The 18,432-nt window shown below is 37.2% G+C and overlaps 1 protein-coding gene across 14 annotated transcripts in view; it reads left to right on the forward strand.

Moving 5' to 3' along the window:
• The window catches only part of PICALM (phosphatidylinositol binding clathrin assembly protein), a 67,358-nt gene that overhangs the window by 34,106 nt on the left and 14,820 nt on the right, over positions 1 to 18,432 (forward strand). For 7 of the 14 annotated variants that reach the window (XM_051620607.1, XM_051620636.1, XM_051620615.1 and 4 more), the window contains 11 exons: positions 1,402 to 1,508; positions 2,151 to 2,192; positions 2,911 to 2,996; positions 4,210 to 4,333; positions 4,685 to 4,821; positions 7,123 to 7,220; positions 12,353 to 12,502; positions 14,399 to 14,479; positions 17,042 to 17,149; positions 18,026 to 18,157; positions 18,247 to 18,277. In XM_051620607.1, the coding sequence (XP_051476567.1) occupies positions 1,402 to 1,508; positions 2,151 to 2,192; positions 2,911 to 2,996; positions 4,210 to 4,333; positions 4,685 to 4,821; positions 7,123 to 7,220; positions 12,353 to 12,502; positions 14,399 to 14,479; positions 17,042 to 17,149; positions 18,026 to 18,157; positions 18,247 to 18,277 (1,096 nt within the window). Of the gene's footprint in view, positions 1 to 1,401; positions 1,509 to 2,150; positions 2,193 to 2,910; positions 2,997 to 4,209; positions 4,334 to 4,684; positions 4,822 to 7,122; positions 7,221 to 12,352; positions 12,503 to 13,969; positions 14,054 to 14,398; positions 14,480 to 17,041; positions 17,150 to 18,025; positions 18,158 to 18,246; positions 18,278 to 18,432 lie in introns of all 14 variants that reach the window. The other 7 variants (XM_051620644.1, XM_051620672.1, XM_051620692.1 and 4 more) reach the window with 3 other exon arrangements.

The following is an 18,432-nucleotide window of genomic DNA, read 5'->3' on the forward strand; positions in this document are numbered from 1 at the left end:
GACATGGAGTAAAGGTTTTAAGCTGACAGAAGAGTGATTTAGGTTAGAGATCAGGTGGAAATTCTTCAGTGTAAGGGTGGTGAGACACTGGAACAGGCTGCCCAGAGATGTTGTGGGGGCTCCATCCCTGGAGGTGTTCAAGGGCAGGTTGGATGGGGCTCTGAGCAGCCCATTCTAGTGGGAGGTGTCCCTGCCTGTGCAGGGGAGTTGGAACTCGATGATCTTTAAGGTCCCTTCCAACGCAAAAAAATTCTGTGATTCTGTGATTACAGTTACTTCCAAGTGAGATTTATTTCTGAGGTATTCCTGTACAATTACTTTTTCCATTGCATTGTGTGCAGGGAGGGGTAAATATCTGAAAAAAGCAAACCCAAATCAAGATTTCCTTCATTTTTTTTTCTTGCACTATCTGTTTTGGTTGGGTTTTTTTGTCTTACTGAACTGCGTGGTAAACCTGAATCATGATCTTGACGGTTTGTTGTTTCTTTTTAAGAAAGGTGGTCAGGCTTTATTTCTTTTTAACCGAAATGAGTTACAGTCAGTGAGAAATTTGCAGTCACAGCATTTGTGATTGGCAATCAAAACTTTAATGATTGGTTGGTTTTAATGATTGGTTGGCATATGTTCTAGAGTGTATATTATATTTTAAGGGGAATTAAAAATTCTGAGCCTTTCGCTTGCAAACACTGGAGATGCAGGGGAGCAGTCTGTGATTGGATCAGGCTACCTGATTGCTGTTGTTACCCAGTGCTTGCAAAAGGGAAAGGAAAATCCAGAATTAGGCAGTGAAAAAGTCATGCTTCCAGTCTGAAGCCCCTGTATACTTCTTTTCCATCTGTAAGAACTGGCATGCAGTGTCATTCACTCATGTTTTGAGTGAAGCTTTATATAGAAACAAACCTTCAAAGCACTATTGTAAGAAGGAGGGTGGGACCCGCTAGCTTTCAGCCAGGTCTTTTGTAATCTGTTGCATCTCGTTATAGGCTGCACCATAGCAGAGGCATCAGTCTGGCAGAGGATATTAAAATCTTGCCTGATATATGGCCAGTGGAATAGAGTAGATGTTTGACTGCTGGATTGTAAAAGTGCTTTTTTTCCTTAAGAATATGAATCTACTTTTCTTTGGGTTACTTATTCTTAAACCCGATTGCCCTCTTCAGGATGCTTATGCTTTTGAGATGTAGTATCTGCATGGTAAGGTGTAACTGCCTGTGTGTGATCATTAGCTCATGTTCCAGGGAGCTTCTGTCTTTTGGTGCAAGTTAGGCATTGTGACTTCTTCAGTTAATATACTAAATCAGATCTGCAGGCATTTTGTTTGTCTTGTTTTATATGCTTTTACTTTGCGTATCCTTTGCAGAATGCTTTGTTTCTTAATGCAAGTATTCTTACTGTTTATAGAAAAATACTTTGATATGAAAAAGAACCAGTGCAAAGAAGGCCTTGATATATATAAGAAGTTCCTCACTAGAATGACACGGATCTCAGAGTTCCTTAAAGTTGCAGAGGTAAACTCTAGTCAGCCAAACTTTGCCCTTTATTTGAAAAAACTTATGAAGTGCCAGTTTTCTCATAAAGCAAATACTTCTTCCTTCCAGCCTAATTGCAGTTCCATGAAGGGCCATCTTTCACTCTCTCCCCTGGTGATTAGTTCATTTGAGGACTGTATTGAAAAACCTGACTAGAAAATGCTGACTGGTTGATCTTTTACTTCAGGAGGGTGTATAAATATGCATTTTAAAATTTTCTTAACTACATAAGTCTGATCTGCCTTTTAAAAAAATAGCTTCTTTACAAAACTTTGAAGGTGCTTTGTTTTAGCAAATACATGCTCTATATCAGTAGGTCTGAGGATTTGCCACATGAATAGTGGAATAGGCAAAATTCTGTAGCCTTAACATTCAGAAACATTTGGTTCTTACTGGCTTTATTTCTAAGGTTTTATCTGTTTAAGTATCTCTGTAATACACCTACTTCAAATGTGTATACATTTAACAGCATGTTGTTATAACCATTGTGGAGATTTAAAATGCGTATTACGGACAGGTTTGTGCTTTTTACGTTACTTCATCTTGATGTTGTTTGCTTTTTGAGCATCTCTACCTTACACCAAAGCAAACAGGTTCTAAAGCTCATTTGTTTTATTACAGCAAGTTGGAATTGACAGAGGAGACATACCAGATCTCTCACAGGTAGGTAAACCTATTATGGGTTTGCCAGGACATGTCTGTTTTGGGGTTGCATAATCAAAAAACCTTGGCATTATGGCATTCACTTGTACTTTCTTGCATATGTTGTGACCAAGTTAATTCCAAGTTTGTGATAAAATGCAATCTCTGTCAGAGCCTGGCTTTTCTATGCCGTGATCCCATTGTAAAATATTATAGATAATTTCTGTCATATAATTAAGTTTTAAGACAACCTGATTTCTATCATGCTTGAAGATGCAATTTATATCTGAGTTCACATAATGAAACTTTTACATGATATTATGAAGCTGTGGTTTTTAGCAAGCTTGCCTTTTGGCTGGATGCCCATTCAAACCATGGTGAAGGCTTGCAGAGCATACACATAGAAATCACTTTAGGTACAATTTCCTTCTTAGTGTCTCCTGAAATACTGGCTGCTTCCAATTGTCTGCTTACTGTTTCCTAGCTGTTAATTTTAACATTTCTTGACATATTTCACTACTTAACTTGGTGAGTCATTATGACAGAGTAATGTAGTGAGGAGAGTACATCACCTGATAGTTGAAGTAATTAGATGTGTGCAAGATGCCAAGATGTGGTATAAGTTATTCTGAGCTGTTCTACCAGTTGCCCTACAGTTGCATTCTCTACAAGTCTTTTAACTGCTGATTTGTTTTACCTTGGATTCTTCACATCTGTTCTCTGATGTCTGTCTTTGCAGGCACCGAGTAGCCTTCTTGATGCTTTGGAACAACATTTAGCTTCTCTAGAAGGGAAGAAAATAAAAGATTCCACAGCTGCAATCAGGTGCTTATGCCCTTGTCCTTGTAAACAACTGATGAATCGAATGTTAAATCCATTGCTTTCTACTTCATTATAAGCCAAGGCTTGTGTAGGTTTTGTTGAAGACAAGATTATATTTTATTAGCAATGAGAGATTAGCAAGTTGTTCTATCTTTTCCTGAGTATTTAAGACAGCTTCTTCCATGTCAACAGAACTGGAATCTACAGAGGTGCAAGCACTTGCTGTAGAATCCCTCATGTAGTAGTTAGGTTTTTAAGATCTAACCTCCTTTTTTCACTTACCTGCAAATGTTCATTTTATGTTAATAATTAGACTTCTATAAGTTATGTAACATTTATTAATTTTCTTAAACTCTTGTTTCTCAACTCTAATCCCTTTTTTGTCAAAAGCAAGAAAATGCTTCCAGAAGTCCTTAACTTTAGGAATGGATTTTTAAAGTAATTTGGGATTAAAGCCATACTCTAAATGTGGAGGCAGTCACTGATTTTAAATGCTTGCTGAAACCCAAAATGCAATCTAGAGAAGTCCTCTAGGCAACTGTCTTCATTGTTTGATTTTGCCGTATTAAGCTTTTTTAAAATTTAAACAGCATTTCTGTTGCATGTTCAAAAAATCAGGCAGTAATGTTTTATATGTTCTTTTTTATTTTCCAGTAGTGACAGTGTTAAGGTTTAGCACCGTTTTGTTAGCTGCTTTGCAGGATATTTCCTTTCTTTTGTAAGATTAGTTTGTTTTAAAAGTCAAGTGTTTTAAGTCCTTTTGCATGCTCTTAAACAGGATAAAATTCCAGACTTTTCCTCTGGGTTGTACTAGTTGCATTGGTAGTGCCTTAAGTAAACCTGTTAAATTAGCAACAATTCAAACTGGAGCCCAGATTATCAGAATTTCCCGTGTACCTACAAATAATGCCTTCCTAGGCAAACAGCAAAAGCTTCAGAGATGAGTTCTGTGGTGCAGTTTGGACAGGAAACATTTCAGGGGGAAAAATCCAGTCTCCAGTGGGTAAGAGCAGACAGCATGATTTCTAGGTGTTTTAATTTTTCAGCTCACACAGTGTATCTCAGTTCAACTTACCACTTAGTCCTGTGTAATATATAACCAACATTACAAAGAGTTCAGAAGGAGACTGGGTGGATACAAGCAAAGTGTTTTTCAGATGTTCCTATCACGTGTCACCTATTAACAGCCAGCTTTTCTCCTGTCCAATTACTTCAGGGCTACCACCCTTTCCAATGCAGTCTCTTCTCTTGCAAGCACTGGCCTGTCCCTCACAAAAGTTGATGAAAGGGAAAAACAGGCTGCGTTAGAGGAAGAACAGGCTCGCTTAAAAGCTTTAAAGGTAAGCATACAACCTTTCTAATTGAAAATACCTTTCTTACGTTCTTGTTAATAGCTTATTAGGATTCTTAAAGGAGCAAAGGGAAAAAAGAGAGTTATTAATATTGAATATGTGCTGTTGGCAAAGTGCTGAAAGTAGAATCTTACGTCCATACACCATACAACTTGTAGAGGGTTTGCTAAAATAGTTTATGGAGGATTTGTGGAATCACTGACTTTGTAATTATAAGTAGCAGATACTAGTGTGTGGAGTAAGTAAAAAGAATTCTTTAAGTTCTGCTTTACTTACCTCCAAAGTCATATACGCAAGTGTTGTTTCTGGATTTCTGATGCCAGCTCACTTTCCTAACAGGAGAAACGTCTAAAAGAACTTGCAAAGAAACCTCATACCTCTTTAACAACTGCAGCTTCCCCTGTGTCCACTGCAACAGGAAGCATAATGACTACACCAGCCATTGATATTTTTTCTACCCCTGGCTCTTCAAACAGGTATGCTTAGTGGTATTGCTTTACTGTGAGATGCACTGCAGCTGCGGTTTCCTCTAAACTTCTGCTGCAGAGTATACACTGCAGAAGGTTGGTTGGGTCTAGAGTACATTAGTGATGTGATAAGAAATGATATTTTGGGTAAAGTTGTTAGAAGGATAATTTATTACCATAGGTAATATTAAAAGTGTGGTTTCATCATCCATTTGCAGAGTAGTGTCTGTTAAGAACCAACTGCTGATAGCCTCCGTAGCTGTTTTTAGTTTGTGGGCCAGACATTTGAACTGTAAATCACACATACTTTGTCCCCAAGTTCATTTGGGAAAAGTAAAATAAAAATTCAGTTTAGGAGGTCATAAAGATAATACTGAATTTAATTTTTCATTTCTGGAGCTTTAAAAGTAGAGTAGTAACAAATGCTTGGTAGATTTTCAGAGAAAAAGCCTGAAATTGGGTTTGAAAGTAGAGAGGCAGGTTTTTCAGTCTTGAGTTGTATCTGGAACCTCTCTGTCTGCAAGGACTTGCAAAGATAGTACAGGAGTACTCACTGCACACTAATCCTGATCTTTGTCTAACAGGAACTGTTGGTATGAGTAAGTGTGTGATCTTCCTTCTGTAAAATACCCTTCAGATCAAGCAGTAGCAGAAGGTACAGTGCTTTTATCAGTAAAGAAGGAAGTAGCTCTCTGAAGGTATATTTTTACTTTAGGTGTGATCCTAAACATAAAGGATTGCTTAGTTGTTCTGTTAGAACTCACGTAAGAATCTACTTGTCTCCCTTAGCTTTTTGCTGTTATTTAAAAGTAGTCAGCACTTTGACAGCCTTCTTTGCCCATTAGAAAACTGTTGGAGGAAATTACTTGACACCAAATCTGTGAAAAATAGCTGAATCACATTTAAGGAGCTAGGGAATCTGTCAGTGTTAGTAACTGACAGACTTAGTTGAAAAAATATTTTCTTTCAAATTTATTTTTAGAGGCCAAAAAATTTGGAACAGGTGTGTGCTTTGAGCTGGTAACTTTGACTAGCTGATCTTGCTTCTTGAGAGGTCTGAAACAGAAATATCTGACAAAGCTGCTTCAAACAGCCGGAAATGCTACATAGAGAAGACAAGAGCATTTTCTTCTAAAACAATTGATAGTTTGTGTTTTAATTCAGTTGCTGGCAGTATGACAGCTATGAGCAAAGAACAGATTTTGCAGCAGGAGCTGCCGTGAAGGGGATATGTTGGCTTCTAAGTTCAGTTGCTTTCTATTAGATGCAATGTGTATGATTAATCCCTGTCATTAACTTGAACAAGGTTTACCTTGAAAATTATCTTTGTTCTGCTGCTCACATTAAAGGGCTGTACCAGATCATTCTGCTTGTTAGCAGGAGCGGCAAAATGTGATTTCAATTGCTATTGAAATGAAATAGTAAAAACTGAATGCCACAAGTGATTGAGACAACAAGAAAATAGAGAGACATCTAAGATGTGGCTACTAGCCTCTAAACTCTTGTGCTAGCCTTATTTTGAAAGATGCTTGGATGCCACAGGGTCTTAGCTTCTCTCCATAGTAATGACTGTATGTGTAAAGTTTGCTTCATTTTGTATGCTAAAAAAGTTCTGGGTGAACACCAATGCCCCATTTTTTTCCAGGACAAATTTAAAGTATGAAATTAACTCTTAGCAAGAGGATAAATTTTACTCTTCCAGTCTGATTCCTGAAATTGTTCCAGTGATTGTATTTAAGACTTCAGCCTTCATTTCCATGTGGTGTTCTTAGGTCTCAGTTTGGTTTAGAATAGTCTAAAATGTGCCTTAAAATGAGTTTTTAGTTACAGGACTGATGTGTGACAGTGTTTCAAGGCTTCTTATATTTTGCTTTCCTCAGAGTTCTTCAATAGCTCATGGGTACAAGCCAGTTTTTCAGCAGTGGAAAGATGATAGTTGTGGAATTTAGATGTGACATTTTGGTGGTGCAACCCATTCTGTCAGTCTCCTTTGCCATCCATCAGGGCTTTCATGAGATTATTTTAAAAGTTGCTGAAGATTGCTGGACATAGCATGCTCTCACCCTGCTGTGGGGTTGTCTTTTTTGTCTTAGGTGGCTTTGACAAAAGTCACTTGGAACATAGAGCTTAGCTTGCTAAATTAACACTTTTCTACAGAACTGAAAAGGTGAAGTTCACCTGACTTCTGGATTTTGGCTTAGTTCTACCCATTTTGTAACCAGTTTGTAACAAAGCTTTTCTGACTCTAGACAGTTGCCTTGTATTGAAAACTGATGTAGTTCCAACAGTTGTATTAATTTGTCTTTGTAGCACTTCAAAGCTGCCAAATGATCTGCTTGATTTGCAGCCAACTTTTCATCCGTCTGTACATCCTCTATCTGCTCCACAAGTAGGAAGTACCTGGGGAGGTAAGAATTCTGAATTGGATCAAGGTTCTGATTGCTATGGCCAGGTTCCTGTAGATGTTCCCTCTAGTTTGTGGGCTTTTTCTTCCTTGAAAACAAAGATCTTGCAAAGACAAGCTACAAGTGGATGAAGAGAGCAGAAAAAAATCAAATCTGGATATGGATTAAAACAACCTAGCAACATGTGGTGATTACAATGAATTTTGATGTGACAGTTCTTAGCAGAGTTACTTTAATTGTTGAACAGCCCTGTCAGCGTCATAACTGGTGTCGTGAAGAGTTACATAGCAAGCTACAGAAACTTGGTTGTGAGAAAGCAGTTCTGTGAAGATGTCTGACAGGTAGTCCATGTTGCATACACAGGAACTTGAATACAGAATTTTTTTAAGAGGTGTTTTAAATTTTGTCTTAATGTCAAATCAAATTTGCAGGTGATAATAGAGGAGAACTTGGGTGGAGCTTGAAAGGAGGCAGTAGTGACAAGTATGCACAGAAAGCAAGAAAGTTCAGTTATTTTTGGAAAACAAAGCAAGGCATGTCTTTACAAATTTTTTGCTGTATTTAATTCAACTACAAAGGCAAATTGGCAAAAAACTGTGGTTAGATCTCTTAAGTGAAGAGACAAAATTCAGAAGAAACTCTTCCCTCTGGAATTTACTTCAGAAGACTCAAATTATCTTTCTGCCCAGTTGCTAGGATGGACTGAATGAGATGTTACATTATCTTATAGATGCAGGCAAGTCCTTAAACCAGGGAATCAAGCAAGAGCATTCCAGAAAGTCAGAAATGTTACTTCCAGGATTAGTGTGAGTGTCAGAGCATTTAGTAATTTTTTCTTTGCTGCTTTGCAGTGTTACAGAATACTTCTGATATAGGTAAAGTATTTCCTGCTTGAACTGTTGGTTATACTGGTGGAGGATTAAAAATCTCTTATAAAGGTGTTTTTTTTTTTACTTTCCTACGTAAATGACACTTGATAAAATAATAAACTCCTGAACTATGTGGTTATTTCCAGATTTATTTCATTATTGTTTTTTAATAAATCAGATGCCTGCAAAAATGCTGTATTTTATTATTAGTAAAACTGGGAGTTGCTGCTTCAGTAAGTTTTGTAGGCATTGGAATAATCCTCTTCTGAAATTCTATTTCACTATTTCTTCTTATGAGCTATAGCTTTTCCTAAACATCTTTCCAGTTATCTAACATAACTTCCTAATAATCAGTGTGTGTATTCTGTTTTCCTATTTACTTTTTGCTCTGTACTTTGCTTTTTGTATATTTTCTCACATTTGTTTTTAGGCAAATAATGCACAATTTTGAGTGATGGAGTCAATATGTTGTAGCTTCAAAAATAAGTAGTTTATTTGTCCTTTAGTTTTGCTGAGAAGAGCATCTTTTGAGAAAGATGCAGTTAGGGGCATAGAGAATTGCATATACAAATGTCAGTGTTTAATAGGCTTAGAGTTTAGAAATGGAGAAAAATGTTGTGGCTTATCTTGTTTGCTTTCTGGAAAATACCTTCTGTTTCATCTTGTCCTGTTTGTTTCATGGGTGAGAGATAAAAGGGGAAATTATCTTACTCTCAAAAGTCCCATCACAATCTGGCATTTATTAGTCTGAAAGTCTATGTTTGTTCAATGTTGTGTTACTCCTGTTAAGAGTCTTCAAGTCATAGTCACTGATATATCGGCTAACTGTTGACACATTTCTAAATGCTTCTAAGATTTTATTAACTGTGACAATTTCAGATTGCTAACATTTCAGGCTCGAATTCTGGAATCACCATCTTTTGTGTTACCTTTATCAAAAGAAAGTAAATCTCTTTAGCTTGACAGACATGAACACTCTCTTCCCAGAGGTGAGGTAGATAAGAAGTGCTTTCCACATTTTACAGATGGGGAAGTCTGAGCAATTAACTGACTTGTCTGAAGTCAAACGACAAGTCAGTGGCAGAGCCAAGAGTGGAACCTGAACTATTTCCAGTCCTGTGCTCTAACCACTGCACAGCATCCCTCCCCTAGGTAATTTTCTGACATGATGATTGTATTTGGTTTACATGGTGACTTTAAGAAGAGTATTGACCCAGCTACAGGTTGCAATGGATTAAAATCAGTTGCTGATAAGTTTTATGCAGCAGCTCTTAGATGTGTAATAAAAGGGTAAATTGTTCCAAAGGTGTTATATTTGGATTGCTGTCTTTGGTCTTGCACTTCCAAAAATGTTAAAGCTAACAAGGTTAAAATCTCTCAGAGAAGTAGGCTCGGTTATTGTATGTTTTCAGTTTACGTCTTTCAAAATGTAGGACATGCCACTGATAAATCTTTGGTATTGTTTTCTCAGGTGAAATACTTCTAGTTGAATTACTTAACAGTAGAAGTTTGCAAAATTCAAATTAGTCCTTTAAATGCACCTGAAGCATTAATGTCTATTGATAGCCTGAAGATGCAGAGTAATTCCATTGACACAAACAGATGGCATATGTATTCAAGGATGAAATTGGGGTTTAGGAACATCGAGGTGTTACTGTCAGAGAGACAGCAATTTTTAAAATCCATAAATGCAAGGACATAAATTACCCAAACCCAATTAATTTTCAGTTACCTTTGTCACTAGGATTGGTAAGTTTTGAGCCTTGACAAGACTGAACGCACTGGCTGGAATTGGTATGAGGCAGATGAGTGAAGAGCCAGAGAACAGATTACATTTCTGAGAAAATCTTGATAATTACATTGTCTAACTAGTCAAAACACATGAAACTCTCTATGCAACCTTGGGATTTAGGAACAGAAAGTAGAATGTAGTAATTGTCCTGTTGTTTGCATGTGTAAAGTAATTCCAGTGGACAGTAGTTTCAAAGAAATGTGGTTAAAAACTTTTTGACCTTTTTAACTTTTTTCATATTGTTTTATCTGAGCTGTTAATTGGGATTGTATGGAGAGCATTCCAGCTGTGTCTGGCATATTTGCCTGCTATCAATTTGTACCTAAACTTGAGAGGCAAAACAAATGTATCAGCGTGGAAATAATCAGTGTGACTTACCTGTTTGGATTTTTTCCAATTACAAGGAGAACCAATAGAACTGGAAGTATGTGAAGCAGAAACAGAAGAAGCAAGCAGGAGTTGATTCAAGCAGAATATGACCTGTTTTATTGTCAAATCTGTTTGTTCTACAGCTTCTAGAATAGCATTCAAAGCAGACAGTTTTAAGCAGTACCTGAAAGCAAGGACTTGGTTTCAGGTGACTGGCTGATTGACATGTCCACAAGTGCACTAGCTGGTAATATAACTAAAAGTATATAAGAATACTCAGTTGTATCACTGTTACAGCTTGCAAATACTGTATTAACTTATTCTGCTTATTCTTTACGAGTGTTTGACACTGTCATTTTGCTGACTGAATAGGCAAAAGGCTTTTTAAGGAACTTTGCTCATTCTTGCAACATAACTGAGCAGGTTGGAAGAGAAGTCAGGTCTTGCTTGTAGGAAATCAAAGTGTGTATTAAGCCTGCAAAGAATAATGCATTGATAATGCATTTATGGTTCTAAAATTTCACCTTTTTTAGGACTTGCATATAACAGAAATCTACATGTTGTCAATCTGTGGGACATTTCTACCTGAGAATCAAGAGGTCAGATTCAGGGAGAGAAAAAAGTTAAAGTTGGAAGCTACTGTATGAATCACTGTAGTATTTACAAAAGTTGTGGATAAATCTGTGTTCTAACTAGGTAGGAAAAAAAAAAAAAAGTCCAGAAACTGAAGTACTCAGGAAATCTCTCCTATTTATAATTTCTATAGTGGTTTTGCCTAGAAGACTAAGTTGCAGTTCTAGGTGCTGGGATAAAACAGATAAGGCTAGATGCAATTCTTGATGATCTCACTAGTGAGTTCTTCAGTTTTCTATTGATAATTTGTGTGCTTTGAAGCCAGGCAGCTAAACCACAGCTCCTTCTGTCAGCAAGCACTGCTGCAGCTGCCTTTTGTATCCTGTTGGATTCTGGAATACAGGAGTAATTGAGCTTGGCAATTACATCCATCAGGAAACCTTGAACCTCTCCTGTATGCCTTGGGAAGTGATACTCAGAGATCCATGTTACCTTCATAAGGTTTCCAGGGAGACTTCATATCAGCCTCCCAGTGCCTGAAGGGGCTACAGGAAAACTGGGGAGGGACTTTTTACCAGGGCGTGTAATGAAGGGACAAGGGATAATGGATCAAAACTGGAAGAGGGGAGATTTAGGTTAGACATGAGGAAGAAATCTAGTGTGAGGGTGGTAAGATCCTGGCCCAGGTTGCCCAGAGAAGTTGTGGAAGCCCCATCCCTGAAGTGTTCAAGGCCAGGTTGGATGGGGCTTGGAGCAGCCTGGTCTAGTGGGAGTTGTCCCTGCCCGTGCAGGGGGGCTGGAACTAAATGATCTTTAATGTCACTTCCAACCCAAACCATTCTATGATTCATACCCCAGTACAGTCTGACAGTTTTCTAATGAGGAACATTTTCCTTGACACTACTTGTCACTGCTGGCTGGTAGGAAGGAAAGTGCTTTTGTCCTGTATACTTCCTGGCTGTATTCATAGCTCTTGAAAATTTCATGATGCCCAGTGAGAACAAGATACAGTTTGAAGAAGGCAGAACAGTACAGCTCCATTGTTCTTGTTTGTTTGAGTTTTTAAAACTATCCTCAGGATGCTCCAGCATCAGCTCCTCAGTTAGCATCTGGGGTTCTGTTGTGCTAAGAAACACTCACTAATCCAGAGAATCTGCAAGTGTCAGGACATGACTGAGCAAAGCAAAAAGGGATCATGTTCAAAGAAGAATAACATTGTTATTTTTCATTATGTTAATTTTCAGTATAAAACACACTATGGAAAAACACACTTTGGAAGACCAAGATGGTATTAATCTTTTTTTTTTTTTAAATGTGTAGCTAATATCTGTAGTATTTTTCTTGAGCAGAGGACGGATTATTCTGGACAACTTGAAAATTAAGCTATTAGCTAGGTCATCCGAAGTTTAGAAATATCTGGAGAAAACTATACTTCCTGGATTCTTAATTCTAACTCTCCTGTAGCTAGGAAGCAGCATGTAACTAAATTCATCTCCCTTTTCTTCTTTCTCTTGCTTTCTGGAATTGGACAGATCCTTTTTCTGCTACTGTTGATAGTGTTGATGATGGCATTCCAAACCTAAATCCTTTCCTTACAAAAACTAATGATGCTGCTCATCTGTCTGTGTCTTCTGATGTATCTACTTTCACCAGTAGGACACCCACACATGAAATGTTTGTTGGTAAAGTACCATTTTAAACTCATTTCCTTTTTCCTACAAATTTTAACATTATTTCAGTTTCTAAAGTATATTTATGGGGCCTTTCAGAAACTAAAAGCTGGTGGTTTGGGGCTTATTTTTGTGCTGTTAGAACCTGATTTAGTAATTGTGCTGTGAAAATGGTGTTAAAATCCTTGCTTGGCTACCGTGGTGGGATTCTCCTTGATGTGAGGGAACTTAGATAAGTTAAAGCAGTTGTTTGAGTGCACTTTTACACTAAGTCTCTTAGGCTTAGGAATTCTAAGGTAAAATATTACATATGCCTGAGAATGAAAAGAAAATGACACTTTGTTTTCTCAGGTTGAAATCTTACTTTTAAACATAGGAGAGAATTTTTTTTTTTAATGCTTCCCTCTTCCCCCCAGTCTTGTTGGCATTAACAAAACTGGTGAAGTCATACACATTCTGTTGCATGGTCTACTCAAAATTGTTTACCTACTAGGCAATAAACTAATGACTCACCTCTTAAAACTGTTGAAATCTTACTTTGGACATAATTCAGCATGGCTGTCATTATAAATCCTTCCAACATTTTTGTTGGTGCCCCTAGATAGTAATTTAATTACCTTTCAATATGAAGAATTAAGTTAGCTTGCCTAGACTAAAAATCAATTAATTACATGTCAGTTCTGTTCTTAAGCAAAGCTAGCTTTAAAGGCAATCATGCTGCACCAACAGGGCATTCTTTTTATAGGTTGAACCCCACTAAAGTTGATCACAGAAGAATCCAGACTCTTACAATAAAGAGACCTTTGATATCTCTGGTACTTGTTAACAGAGTTAAAACACAGGGATCACTGTAGAGGTATTCACCTACACTCTGTCACCTTAGGTATCTAGTTTCCTAGCTTGCCTTTGGTTAGTGGAGAGAGAAAGCAAGCAAGATCAAGCATGAGAACTCTTGCTGTGAACTTCTCTCCACAGTTTTCAGGGAGCATTATTTGTCTGAGGCAGTACTATACAAATACTTTAAGCTGGTACTACTGCAAAATAATCTAGCCTATGTGTTTAGTTGGTCTTCCCCACGCTTCCAGTAGAATGTATGTGGTTCATGGACATTTAGAATGATAGTTTGAAATACACCTTTTTATTTTTTTTTTCAGTAGGGTTGAATTCAATGAGGATTCCTGTGTATAATTTGTTGTGTCATATGAAAAGTGGCAGAGCAGGGCTGTGAATGTGACCCTGATAGGTTTTTGTGGCACTCACTGGTCCATCACATGGCAGCCCATAAGTAGTTGCTATAGAAGGGTGGCATTGATGCGTTGCGTTCCCTTCCAATGTCTCATTGTCTAAAGGTGTATCTAGAACCAAAGTGTGACCTGACAGATCAAGATGTGAAATGTAAACGCAGTTTTAGCCATAGCACAAGCAAGGTGCTAAGATAACATGAATGTGGATTTAAAATAAATCTTTCTGGTTCTTTAGATCATTACAATCCATTTACTGAACTAAATCCCTTTGTGACAACCAAATATGAATCCACTATTGGGCTGTATCCTTATACTTCAGGTATAAGAAAAATGCCTTGATGCTTTTACACTCATTTCTTCCAAGAGTGTAAACACGGCATTTGGAACAAAGACAGAAATCCTAATCTAGCTGTAGCTTTGAAACCATGCCTTCCCCTTTTGTGTTATAGATTATATAAACTTGTGTTGTACTGTATGTCTGATGTGTATTGATTTCATTCCATTGGTTCTATGTTATTAGAGTATATGTGCATTTATAAACTGACCTGAAATTGCTGAAACTAGATTTTTGTGTAGCAGATAAACAGTATATCTTGGTTCTCTTTCTGTAACTCTCCCTCTTCTCCTTTCCTGGCTTTTTCTCTTGTGTGATATGCCTTATCAGACTCTTTTTGTGGTCCTCAAGCTTACTCTAATGCTTCTCATTTCCGCAATGAGCCTTCTTCTGTAGCTGGTCTATTTGGAGGTAGGTAATGGGATAAAGCCTCACCACAAACACAAACCTTCCAATGTGTCATGTGCCTAGAACTAGTAGGTATGTTATTGGCTACAGAAGTGCATTATTATAGTGGATCCAACTTGTATTCATGTGCTTGTGCTAGGTGTGTTGTCACCAATGGCATATATTTTTTTCAGTTTGTGCTAAACTGAGGCTTATTTATTCTAAACATTAAATGAGTATCTCCCCATTTCAGGACCTCTTGTAGTTCACGTGTTGCTACATACCACATAAAAGACTTGCATGTTACAAGTATCATCTTGCTCTACCTCATTGCTTTTAAGATAAAGGGATTGGGATGTTCTTGCTCCTTGTGACATTTTTGTTGATATATTACTCTTAAACAGTGCACTGAAGTAATACAAAGTGTATTTGCTGCATTGAATTACTGGCTAATCATACGTGCAGCCCTTACACAGCTGCACACATAACCCAGTACTGATGCTGGGTCTGGAATACCACCGTGACAGTTGCTAGACAGGCTGTGGACTGTGGCATATGATCCTCTCTGTAAACCAGATGGAACAGGGATTGTTGCTACCTTCAATAAATGATTTGTGGAAGAGCTAGTTCTTAGAAGTACCGTAAAGTCACGTTTTGGTTTAGTCTTTCATTAGAAATTAGACTTAATTTAACAGAAGGTTAAATACTATGTATTACTACGTTCCCTTTGTTCCATGTCCAAAAAGCAGGATGATTACTGCCAAGTCTTGTTGATTTATCCCCTCAAAGGATCTCCATTAACAAGACTGACCTTTGCACCTTTAAAAACATCCATGTTAGACAAAATGCCTTGGGCTGGTGGTTTATACCAAGAGTGGGATTTGATCTTTTTTCAGAGGCTGATTCAAAGAATTCCTATGTATTGTTTCCTTTTCTGGCTTGTCTCATCTCGTTAGCTTCATGCAGCTTGAAATTTCCTCAAATGTGAGAGAAGGAAACTTGTTTCAGTTAAGGCCATTTTCTAAAGCAAAATATGAGCTCTTGTAAGTCAAGTTTTCTGTTGGTACAGGCACAGTTTTAAGAGTTGCAGGACATCCCATCACAGGAATGCCTTTCCACAGGTCAGACTCTCTGAAATGGCTTGTTACAACTTGATGGTATACTTGTAATAAAGATACTCATTTTGTTTTGCTGTTTATTTACTCCCTGTTTTTTCCCACATAACTGCTTCCCATGTTCTGCTCTATGCTGATTTCTTTGATATGTTTTTAAAGAAAAGTACATTGTTTAAATTCTTAGAGCAGGGTGCTTTTGAGTAATGAGTTACATGTTCCTTTAAGACAAATAAGAAGGAGTAGGGAATCCAAAGTTCTGTGAAGTTTATGTTCAAGGACAGCATCCCATAGTTATTGATATTTTTAGGTGGAATGTAACTTATTTCAGGAAAACAGTAAAGTTGAAATGAGATGTCACAGCAAGCCAAAGGAAATCCAAAAAGTATTCTTGGTCAGTTCTTTCTGCTCACTGTGATGTTTTACTGCTGAAGTATTTGTGATACTTTTCCTTTATTTCTCCATACCATCAAAATTTCTGTAAGAAACTTGAAGAGTTTTCAAGATGGCATTGCAATTTTTTTTTTGTGCTTTTCATAAAAAATGATTACTTGTGTAATGGCCTGAATATCAAGATGAATTGCATGCACACTTGTGTGTGTGATCATTTCTAATATTAAAAAAACAATTTTAAAACAAATCAGTATTCACTTTCATGTTACTGAACTATCAGCTTAATACTGCTAATCATCACATGCAATGCTTTGCACTGCAGTAAATTTTCACAGTATTGAAAAAAAGTTGTGGGAGAAGACTGCTTTACAGGTATGTAGGAGACAAATGGAGTAAGTTCAGACAGGAATTGGAGTTGAAACTTGGTTTTAACTCCCTGTGCCTTGCACTAATTCCTAGAAACTTACCTGCAAAACATGGTCACCTGCAAATTGTGGTTCAAAAAATAACTAAGCACTAAAACTCTTAGAATTAAGAGTCTCTAATCAAAGGCACCTTGGGATGGTTTTTGTCTTACTCCAGTTGTGTCTGAAAGAATTGCTCAACTAATAGAAAACATGGTGGGGAATAATCTTCAGGCAGGTTATCTGGAAACAGATTTTGTACCAGCCAGCTTATTTTCCTGGAGAAGCATGGTGTGGTTATTGCCTTAATAATTTTTTGTAAGTATTTGGTAGAAGAATAAAGGAAGATGTGAATAGTTGGTTGACTGACTTAGCAACTGGGAGGAGGCAAAGTATCTTTTATGGCCTATCTGTCCAGTTTTTGACACAACCATTCTTTGGAGAAGTAATTCCAAATAAACTTCAAATAAACTGCTTCCAGCTCTTTCTCTTACATGCTTCTCCGTGTCAGGGTGTGATCTGGACCTTTGAGGTCTTAAGTCTTAAGAAAGACTTATTTAAGTCTTTCTGCAGTACTTAAATAATCTACATATCTGTGTGGCTTGGCTTGCATAAGGAAGGTGGATTCATGGAAAATGCTGTATAAAAACATTCAACTTCTTTCTCCTTCCCCACAGGGTTCACTCCGTCTCCTGTTGCTCAACCACAGCCATCAGCTGGCCTTAATGTTGACTTTGAGTCTGTGTTTGGAAACAAATCCTCAAATGTTGTCCTAGATTCTGGTGGTAAGACACTTACTAAGATAGATGACATATGTCCTTTAACTTCTGTTATTCTTGAGGTATAAATCTCTCAGTCTATATTTACTTATATTGCTATGACAGTGTTCCAGCTGAAGAAAGCTGACTTTAAAAGGTCAATAGCAGCATTCTTCATCCAGTTTCTCTTAATTAATCAAATACTTTTTCTTTACACACTACTTCTATCTGCAGTCTGCTGAAATGTTTACATTGATTTCCTTCACTTAAATGTTTTGTGCATTAAAAATTCACACAGTGAAGAGCCTTTGGTTTTACTTCCCGCCAACTGAAATAAAGTCTGTATTTGTAGAGTGTTACTGGAAGAGGTAAAGTTGCATCTTCATTTCATATACCTGTGCCATGCATTTTTGGCACTTGTTTGTCTACATGTTACTCTTTCAGTGTTAATTTATAATTTTCTAAAATCTTATTGAAACATATATAGTTAATTCAAATTGCAGTCATATTCACTACTCTTGAGCATCTGGAAAGGAAATACTTTCTGGCCTTTGAACTGTTGACATCAGATTCTTTTTTGGGCAAAAACCAAATACATGTTTTTATGAGATTGAAATATTTTAGGCACTGTTTATTTTTTGTTAAATTTTGATGGAATCGTGAATCCATTCCATGGAAAATTGATGTCACTTAGGTTAAACTAGTAAAGTGAAGTCTCCATTCTGTAGTAAAGATTTATTTTCTCAAGAGGCCTGATAAGGTTTATCCTTCTTGTATAGTGTGCCATCACTTGGTTAAATATTGTATTTTAGCCATTGTGTTGAGCTTGCTGTCTATTGAGTGTGATAGCATTCAGGGGAGGCCTGGGGTTCAAATAACTTCTTTTATGTCTATCATTCCAAGGTTTTGATGAATTAGGTGGTCTCCTAAAACCAACAGTGGCCTCTCAAAACCAGAGTCTTCCAGTTGCCAAAGTACCACCTAACAAATTAGTGTCAGATGATCTGGATTCATCTTTAGCCAATCTTGTGGGCAGTAAGTATTGAACCACTAACATATAAACATGTGTTTAATTCTTCTCAATGAATAGGTTTTCAATAGTATCTTTTTCTACTTTTTAACAGATTTGGGCATTGGAAATGGAACTACAAAGAAGTGAGTATGCTTAATCAAAAGTTGAGCCTTTTGGTTTTCTTGATAGTAAATTTTTAGGAGGTACAGGTTCAAACTTGTGTGGAACAACATGATGTTAACACGTCTGGGATTGTACTTTGTTTCTCATACAAGATATAATGAATTTTTGTGACCTG

The sequence above is a fragment of the Apus apus genome, chromosome 1 (genome assembly GCF_020740795.1).
Source record: "Apus apus isolate bApuApu2 chromosome 1, bApuApu2.pri.cur, whole genome shotgun sequence".
Taxonomy (NCBI): Eukaryota; Metazoa; Chordata; class Aves; order Apodiformes; family Apodidae; genus Apus; species Apus apus.